The sequence below is a fragment of the Pseudorca crassidens genome, chromosome 9 (genome assembly GCF_039906515.1).
Source record: "Pseudorca crassidens isolate mPseCra1 chromosome 9, mPseCra1.hap1, whole genome shotgun sequence".
Taxonomy (NCBI): domain Eukaryota; kingdom Metazoa; phylum Chordata; class Mammalia; order Artiodactyla; family Delphinidae; genus Pseudorca; species Pseudorca crassidens.
The window spans coordinates 792,788-802,371 of NC_090304.1; the positions used below are offsets into that span (position 1 = coordinate 792,788).

Sequence of the window (9,584 nt, forward strand, 5' to 3'; positions counted from 1 at the left end):
CCCTCAGCCTTAACTCCTCGCGGGGAGTGGGGGGCGAGGAGCATCCCTGGGGGTGCTTCGCTCCAGGGGGGGCACCGCTCCGGAGGGGGCGCATCACTTCGGGTATCACTGCCCCGAGGGGAGCATCACTGGAGGGGTGAATCACTGGAAGGGGGCATCACTCCGGGGTCACAGCTGCGGGGGGCCGCATCCCTCCGAGGGAAACCAACGCTCTGAGGGCACCGCCCCGGCAGCGGGGCACCGTCTCCAGGACGCTTCTCCCGGCGGGACTCGTCGCTCCGGGGGCGCCGCCCTGGGGACACATCGCCCCGGGGAGCGTATCGCTCCGGGGTCACCACTCTAGAGGCGCATCTTCCGGGAGACCTCAGCCGCACAAGTCAGGTACAGCTCCGGGGGGCGGGGGCGCCGTCTCGGGGGCGGGGCCTCGCCCGAGCGCAGGCGCGCAGGCCCGCCCTCCGGCGCCGCGCTCGGATTGGCCGCGCCCGCGGGGAGGGCCCGCGGGGCATTGTGGGCCGTCCGCTCCCGCCACAGCTCGCCATGTCCGGGTCGCCGGTGAAGCGGCAGAGGATGGAGAGCGTGCTAGACCAGCTCAAGCAGTTCACCACCGTGGTGGCCGACACGGGCGACTTCCACGGTGAGGCTGCGCTGGCCCCGAGCTCCGAGAGAGGGGCTTCGTGCGCGCTGAGCGCCGGCCGGCCCCGGGGTGAGGGGAGGCGGGGCGAGGTGCCGGGGGCGCGAGCTTGCAAGTGAGGGGCGGGCCGGGCCACCAGGCCTCCCCGGCCGCGAAGTTGGCCCCGGTTCTCCTCGGCGCCTCTTACCCGGTCCGTCCGCTCCCTTCTCCCTCGCCTCCCGCCCTCTTCACCCCGGCTCCCTCCTTCGCCCCCACTATTCCCGGTACCCCTTCTCTTTCGCCCCCCGCCCCCCTTTTCGCTCTCCCCCCCATTCCCGGTGCCCCGACCCCTCTTCGCTCTCCGCCCCCGCGTTTCCCGCCCCCTTTCTCCCTCGCTCCCCGCCCTCGGCACCCGTGCCCGGCCCCCTTTCGCCTTCGGCCCGGGGCCGCCGTCCCCTCCGCGCTGCTGGTAGCTCGCGGGAGCCCGCCGTGAGCCGCCAGTGCGTCAGGGGACAGTGTCCAAATGCTTTGATTTGGGGAGAGACTCCAGGTCCGCCTTGGAGCTGCGGACCGTTTGTGGTTACACGGGGTAGTTTTGTTGCGCGAATGTTGACCGCTGAGCAGGAACATGAGTTAGTTCTGGACCCAGAAAGACCAGAAACTAAGAATGACACCACCTGCTTTTGAAACCTCGTGTTGCACACACTCTCCACCCCTACCCAGGGGACAGCTGTGCACGCTGGTGCCTGCGGCCGCGTGCGGGCCAATTAGACGTTCACCACGTTGGGCCAAGGAGCTGCGGGGATAAAACCCCATGCGCCGAGGAAAGCAAAGCTTGTCCCAGATTCAGATTTTCCTGGCTTTGAATCACGTTCCTTGCAGGCAGCTGGGGGACTTAGCTCTTCCTCCCTCTGCAGTGGAAACCCAGACTAGGTGAACCTCCATTCTGTTAGGCTGTGAACAATTAAGATTTTCAGGAAAATAATGAAATTCTCTGGGTACGAGTGCTGTGGGGCACACAGTACGGAAGGGACTTCCTCTCTTTTCTGCTTTCTCATGGTGACTTGAGAAACAGGCTTTAATTCCTCTTTGGTAAGAGTAAGTCTTTATCTAGCAGAGTCTAGGAGAGTGAGTAAGCATGTTTAGCTGCTTCAGTATAAACGCTGGAAACAGTGATGGGCTTGAGTCCAACCTGTACTTTAAACCATCTGCCAGAAGGTCCCCGCCTGGTCAGAGCTGGGGGCCCTGGAGATTCCAGCTCCTGCTCACTGGGAGGCCACGGTCTTCTTTCTGCCCCCTCCCTCCCTGATTCAGGCCTCTGGCAATGACATCACTAGGACAGAGCGTGCTGGAGAAGTGGCGGCATGTATTTCTGCACCTTCTTAGCATGGAAAATTTCCCATCTTTGTGAGCTGACAAAGCCCTGGTCTATATTGTTTCCTGTCGGGTCTCACCAGGCAGCAGCCGCAGGATGGCTGGTCTTGTTACACCTGTCAGTGTAGGGCCAACAAGGCAGGAGGGACCCTGAGGAATGCTTGCTTTTTTTTTCCCCCCCCTCTTTCTTTTTAGAAATATCTAAGCCCAAGTGTTGACATTTAAGATTTCTAAGCGAGGGCTTCCCTGGTGGTGCAGTGGTTAAGAATCCGCCTGCCAATGCAGGGGACACAGGTTCGAGCCCTGGTCCGGGAAGATTCCACGTGCCTCGGAGCAACTAAGTCCCTACACCACAACTACTGAGCCTGCGCTCTAGAGCTGGTGAGCCACAACTACTGAAGCCCACGTGCCTAGAGCCCGTGCTCCACAACGAGAGAAGCCACCGCAATGAGAAGCCCACACACCACAACGAAGACCCAACACAGCCAAAAATAAATAAATAAATTTAGAGAAAAAAGATTTCTAAGTGAATGTTAAGAACTTTATTAAAAAATACATTTGTTGATAATGTATATCCATAAATCTTACATAGTTGTAAATTTGTGGGTTTTTTGTTTTATTTTTTGGCCGTGTCGCCTGGCATGTGGGATCTTAGTTCCCCGACCAGGGATCAAACCCACGGCCTCCTACATTGGAAGTACAGAGTCTTAACCACTGGACCACCAGGGAAGCTCCTGTAAATTCGGTTTTTGGTCACTTTATGAACTGAAGGTTCTTACCTTCGGGGAGTCGTGGGCCTCTTTGAAAATACAGTCAAAGCTGTGGATGCTCTTCCCAGAACGACGCCCCACGCCCGGTTTTGCGTTCAGTTTAAGGGTCCGTGGAGTCTGAAGTCCATCTGTTGACCCTAGATAGGTCTTGGTTTTGTTTTGTTTTGTTTTTAATAAAATTATTTATTTTTGGCTGCATTGGGTCTTCGTTGCTGCACGTGGGCTTTCTCTAGTTGTGGCGAGCGGGGGCTACTCTCGGTTGCGGTGTGCGGGCTTCTCATCGCGGTGGCTTCTCTTATTGCAGAGCACGGGTTCTAGGCGTGCAGACTTCAGTAGTTGTGGCACATGGGCTCAGTAGTCGTGGCTCACCAGCTCTAGAGCGCAGGCTCAGTAGTTGTGGCGCACGGGCTTAGTTGCTCCGCGGCATGTGGGATCTTCCCGGACCAGGGCTCGAACCCGTGTCCCCTGCATTGGCAGGCGGATTCTTAACCACTGTGCCACCAGGGAAGCCCCCTTGGTTTTGTTTTTAATTTTGCTAAAAGCTTTATCAAGGTATAATTTTATATGATGAAAGGTACTATTTTCAGTGCATTACTCTGGGTTTTAACACATCTGTGTAAGTTCTGCTCCAGAGTACTTTTTCTTAACTTGTCATTTTGAAATAATTATAGACTTTTAGGAAGTTGCAAAATTAGCCCATAGAGTCCCATCGTCCCCCAGTGGTGACATTTTGTGTGGCCGTGGTGACATCAGAACCAGGAACTTAGCACTAGCATGACACCGTGAACAGGCTTCAGGCCGGCTCCATGTCCACCGGTTTCCACCTGCATAGAGGAGGGGGCATCCCCTGTGGCAGTTTTATAGTTCATAGGTTCTTGTAGCCACCAGGATGGGTAGGACACAGCTGTTCCCCGGCCACAGAGACCTGCCTCGGCCCTGAGAGCCGCCCCCTTCCCTGTTCCTGTTCTCCATCTCTGTAGTTTTGTCATCAGAAGATACTTTGACAATACTAACTTGCCCAATCAGCTTACTGAACCAGCTAATCCTGGAAGCTGAGTTTGGTGAACGTGAACTCTGTGCTACCCCGTGAGCCTGGGCCACGAGACTCCTTGGACTTCCTAGCCTGGTTACCAAGAAGGTGCTAGTGTGTTAAAGGAGAATACAGACCTGGTGCCGACGACGCTGTCAGGCAGCCACTGCCCTTCTTGCTCTGGGCCCTTGGCACATCTGCTTCCTGGCTTTAGTCTCTGTTGCTTTCTCATCGTGCACGCAGCTGCCTCTTGGCCAGCCTTCCGTGTGAAGTGCGGCCACACCCTGGCTCAGAAGACATGCTTGACTCTGTTTACACGTTTAGGGCTTACAGGGGTTGGCGCGGGTTGCTGGCTGGAAGCGAGCACTCCACTTACTTCCCTGCTTTCCACAATTATTTCCCTATAGCCATCGATGAGTACAAGCCCCAGGATGCCACCACCAACCCGTCCCTGATCCTAGCCGCGGCGCAGATGCCCACCTACCAGGAGCTGGTGGAGGAGGCCGTCGCCCACGGCCGGAGGCTGGGCGGGTGAGTGCGGGTCTGGGCAGCAGCCCTCAGCTGGTCTGGTTGCTTCCTGCCCTCCCTGAGTTTAGTTCTCAGGTGTCTTAGACTCAGGGAGGGAATGCTGTCTGCTTTCCTGTTTCTTTTTGTCAGGAAAGAAATAGCCGACATGTTATTTACACGTAGCAGGCAATACCCATTGTGCGAATACAGTTCACTGAGTTTTGTTTGCAGGAACATGTAGACACCACCCCAGAAGCCCCTCCCCGCTTTTGCAGTCAGTCTCCCCAGCCCTGGCAACCATGGACCTGCTCTCTGGCTTTTTGTTATGTTTTAGCAGTTCTGCTGGAGTGAGATTCATTAGTGTGCTGTCCGATTCATTCTGGTCAGTTTATGCAGTGCTGCAGCATCTGCACCTCCTAGAAGGTTCCCTGGAGCCTCTGCCAGTGACCACAGACTGGCTTTCCTCTCCGTAGATTGGCCTTTGCTGGATGTCATTTTAAATTTTCATCTGGGCGATACAGCTCAGCTGAGAGTGAGCCTGCAGGGAACAGTGGCCTCTGGGAGGAGCCACGCTGGGCTGGCCTGTCCCTTTCTGGTGCTCCTGTGTGCTGAGGTCAGGCGGTGTGCAGGTGTGTGTGAGATGGCTGCTCCTTGCACTGGGCCGCCCTGCCCCCGCCATCCTGGCTGCTTCCCTGTCCCTTCTTGGTATTCCTGGAATCGGTGACAAGGTGGTGCCCTTAGTGGTGCCCTTAGTGGTGCCCTGCTCCCGTGTCCAGCCCATGACACGCGGGCTGGAGATCTTTCTGGTCCATTTTGGAACAGCATCATGTACCTTACTCATCTGCCCAGGCAGCTTCAAAGAGATTGGAAAGACTGTTCTGTTCACGTCCCCAAAGATGAAGGGGTTCAGTTTGGGAGGATGAAACGTGGAGATGGAAGGCAGGGATGGTTGCACCACGATGTGGATGCACTCAGTGCCCCTAACTAGTCACTTAAAAATGGTTAAGATAGGGCTTCCCTGGTGGCACAGTGGTTGAGAATCCGCCTGCCAGTGCAGGGGACACAGGTTCAAGCCCTGGTCCGGGAAGATCCCACATGCCGGGGAGCAACTAAGCCCACGTGCCACAACTACTGAGCCTGCGCTCTAGAGCCCACGAGCCACAACTACTGAGCCCGCATGCCTAGAGCCCGTGCTCCGCAACAAGAGAAGCCACCACAATGAGAAGCCCACACACCGCAACAAACAGTAGCCCCGGCTCGCCTCAACTAGAGAAAGCCCGCACACAGCAGTGGAGACCCAACACAGCCCAAAAATAAATTAGTTAAAAAAAGAAAAACCCAACAAACCTCATTTAAAAAAAAGGTTAAGATGGGGCAGTTTCCTTGCGGCCTAGTGGTTAAGACTCTGCAGTCTCACTGCCGTGGCTCAGGTTCAGTCCCTCGTCAGGAAACTGAGATCCTGCAAGCTGTGTGGCATGGCCAAGGTTAAAAAAAAAAGGTTAAGATGATAAGTTTTATGCTATGTGTGTTTTACCACAATTTAAAAAAATTATTTTAAGAAAAAAGATGAAGGGAAAAGAATTTGGGAAATGAATAACAGAATTTGTTTTGTAGAACCCTGTGCATTTAAATCTAACAAGCTTCTAGCCTAATTGTTTCCCTGGAATTTCAGATCACAAGAGGAACAGATTACAAATGCTACTGATAAACTTTTTGTGCTGTTTGGAGTAGAAATACTGAAGAAAATTCCAGGCCGCGTATCCACAGAAGTGGATGCAAGGTAAGGACGCAGGGCTGACACAGGTGACGCGGGCAGAGGGCGGCAGCTGCTTTCAGTCCGCGGTTCCCCGCGTGGCGCCCAGGTGCTGCTGTGGCTGCTGGTCCACGATGAGCTGCTCGTCTCCGGGTCCTGCTTGAATATCAGTCCTGCTAAGGTGCTCTGAGCTGGGCATGCCACGCACCCCCTGGCTGGCTGCTGGGCACCCCTGTCACGGCCCTGCCCCCGCAGGCTCTCCTTCGATAAGGATGCTATGGTGGCCCGCGCCCAGCGCCTCATCGACCTGTACAAGGAGGCTGGGATCAGCAAGGACCGGATTCTGATAAAGCTGTCGTCTACCTGGGAAGGAATCCAGGCTGGAAAGTAAGTGTCCCCGTGAGGAGGGAGCTGGTGGGGACTGCCCGTCCCGGGTGGGCCTTGGGGAGCAGGCCCCGTGCGATGCCACACGTTGTCCTCACGTCGTCTTCCGTGTACAGAACGTAAGTCGTTTCCCAGCAGCTGTGCTCAGTGCGGAGGAGGTAGAAGCAGGTACAGACAGGGAGCTGCTCTGGCGCCGGCCCCGCAGGGCCATGCACGGCTGTCCTGGAAGCGCCCCTTGTGCACCAGCGGGGTCCCTGTGTTATCTGTTCCCCTCCTGCGACCTTCTGCCTCTGGACGCACCTGTCTGGACTCTTCCGCGTGATGGAATCGTGCAGCACGTGGCCTTCGTGTCTGGCTTCCCTTGCTAGGCATGTGTTCAAGGTTCACACATGCTGTGCGTGTGTTGGGGCTGCATTCCTCTGAAAGCTGTTGTTCGCTCGTGTGTATACACTGCATTTTCTGAGTCCATCCTTCAAGGGACGCGTGGTTGTCCTGCTTTTGGTGCTGTCGAGGGTAGTGCTGCTGTGAGCACATGTGCTCGAGCTCTGGTGCCGTCTCTGGTGGGCGCACACTGGAGGGCGGAGTTTCTGGTGCTGTGGTCATGGTGTCGGCTGTCGAGGCTGCCTTGTGCCCCCCTCAGATGCACTTCTTGACCACCTTTCTGTGGCCAGGCAGCAGAGGTGCCTCTGAAACTGTCCATTGGGACAGGGACTCAGTTGTCACAGTCCACGTCCCGGCATGTTGCAGAGTGGGGCCGGGGCCCTGTTCTCACAGTCGACCCCAGGATGTCACGTGGGTGACTGACTTTCTGCAGGGTGACCCAGAAGGGCGAGGGGGAGCAGTGGGGCTGGGGAGGCCGCGGGCTCCGGGCGGGACTGAGGCAGGATGGCGCTGTGGTCGGAGCTGATTCTGTGACGAGGTGAGGGACCGGGCCTGTGGCTCTCAGGGAACCTCTTGCCTTTGTCCCTGTTTTGAATTGCTGGTTTGATGAAGGAAGTTCTGGTCACCCACAACTCATTAGCCAGAGAGAGCCCTGGTGAATGTTCCAGAGTTTTGTTTTGTTTTGTTTTTAGTAAAACGAACTAATTTCAGCTCCACACATATTTGTTTTTAAATATCTGTTTGTTTATTTTTGGCTATGCCGGGGCTTTGTTGAGGCCTGCGGACTTCTTAGTGGAAGCATGTGTGCAGGATCTAGTTTCCCAACCAGGGATCGAACCTGGGCCCACTGCATTGAGAGCGTGGAGTCTTACCCACTGGACCACCAGGGAAGTTCCTCCAGAGTTTTTTGGGGGGTTTTTTGTTTTGTTTTTTCTTTAAATAAATTTATTTTATTTATTTTTGGCTGAATTGGGTCTTTGTTGCGTGTGGGCTTTCTCTAATTGCGGCAAGCGGGGGCTACCCTTTTTTGCGGTGCGCGGGCTTCTCATTGCGGTGGCTTCTCTTGTAGACGAGCACAGGCTCTAGGCTCATGAGCTTCAGTAGTTGTGGCACACGGGCTCAGTAGTTGTGACTCGCAGGCTCTAGAGCGCAGGCTCAGTAGTTGTGGCGCACGGGGCTTAGTTGGTCCGCGGCATGTGAGATCTTCCCGGACCAGGGCTCGAACCCGTGTCCCCTCCATTGGCAGGTGGATTCTTAACCACTGAGCCACCAGGGAAGCCCCAGAGTTGCTCTTGACGAGGATGGGGCGACCCTGTTCCTGCCTTTGCAGTTACTGAATCGCGAGCGTTTCTCGCTGTGTCCCTGCTGTTCATGCCGCCCTCCCCCGCCCACAGGCAGCTGGAGGAGCAGCACGGCATCCACTGCAACATGACGCTGCTCTTCTCCTTCGCCCAGGCCGTGGCCTGCGCTGAGGCGGGGGTGACGCTCATCTCCCCCTTCGTGGGCCGCATCCTCGACTGGCACGTGGCCAACACGGACAAGAAGTCCTTTGAGCCCCTGGAGGACCCCGGTGAGGAGCACTGGGAGGCAGGGGCGGAGGGGTGCTGCGCTGTCTGCTGCCGGCGGCCGGCGTGGCAGCTCCGGGCATGTCTCCCCAGGAGTGAAGAGCGTCACCAAGATCTACAACTATTACAAGAAGTTCGGCTACGAGACCGTCGTCATGGGCGCCTCCTTCCGCAACACGGGCGAGATCAAGGCCCTGGCGGGCTGCGACTTCCTCACCATCTCACCCCAGCTCCTGGGGGAGCTGCTCAAGGACCACAGCAAGCTGGCGCCCACGCTCTCGGTCAAGGCAGGTAAGAAGCCCCCCGCCCCGCTCAAGGCCCCCATGGGGACACCGGTGCCTCCGTCACCTGAGGGTGTGGAGCCTAGAGCCGCAGGGCCAGCCTGCACTCACCTGCTGTCCAGCCCACCTGCCGTGGGGGCCGCGCCAGGGAGGGGCCTTAGGGCGGCTCTGAGCCCAAGGCCCCGGCGCATGCCCTCCCCCAGCCCAGGCCAGTGACCTGGAGAAGGTCCACCTGGACGAGAAGGCCTTCCGCTGGCTGCACAACGAGGACCGCATGGCCGTGGAGAAGCTCTCGGACGGGATCCGCAGGTTCGCCGCGGACGCTGTGAAGCTGGAGCGGATGCTGAGGGTGAGAGCCCGGGGTTACGGTTGGGAGGGGCCAGGGCGGGGCGGGGGAGGACAGCGCACCAGCTCACACTGCCCATCTCTAGGAACGAATGTTCAGCGCGGAGAACGGAAAATAGCTTGGCACCTGAGGCTGGACCAGATATGCCGCCGACTTTGAATTGGGGCCTAATTGCACATATGCCTTGCGACGAATCTTGGATTTTTTTTACTAATCGGAGCGGGGATTAATCACAGATTTCTGATTTTATGTAAAATTCTGCTCAGCGCATTAAAGGTGTCACTTTTCGTTCCGTGTGTGCGTCCTTTCTCGCTGGCTGCAGCCTGGCCCGATGGAGGCGGGGTTGGGTCAAGAGCCCCCTGGGGGCCTCCAGGCAGGGGTGACAGCCCCTCACCTGCTTCTGGGAGCCTGGACACAGAAGGCAGGGACTGCCTGAGCACTTCCTCTGTGTCTGGAGCCCGACGGCCCCGGGGCTTGTAGGCTGTGCTTGCGCAGTTGGGTGGGAGGGTGCCAGGGGCCCGCTGGAGCTGTGCGGGGGCCGGGCCCGCAGAGAGGAGCCTCTGCGTCAGAGCCTCCGGCCGTC

The 9,584-nt window shown here is 57.2% G+C and overlaps 1 protein-coding gene across 1 annotated transcript; it reads left to right on the forward strand.

Moving 5' to 3' along the window:
- Positions 1 to 475: 475 nt before the first annotated feature.
- Positions 476 to 9,289, forward strand: TALDO1 (transaldolase 1). Its single transcript, XM_067747804.1, has 8 exons — positions 476 to 634; positions 4,192 to 4,315; positions 5,964 to 6,071; positions 6,300 to 6,431; positions 8,204 to 8,379; positions 8,468 to 8,665; positions 8,859 to 9,004; positions 9,087 to 9,289. The coding sequence occupies exons 1-8, from the start codon at positions 538 to 540 to the stop codon at positions 9,117 to 9,119; spliced, it is 1,014 nt and encodes a 337-aa protein (XP_067603905.1). The 5' UTR covers positions 476 to 537; the 3' UTR covers positions 9,120 to 9,289.
- Positions 9,290 to 9,584: the final 295 nt, after the last annotated feature.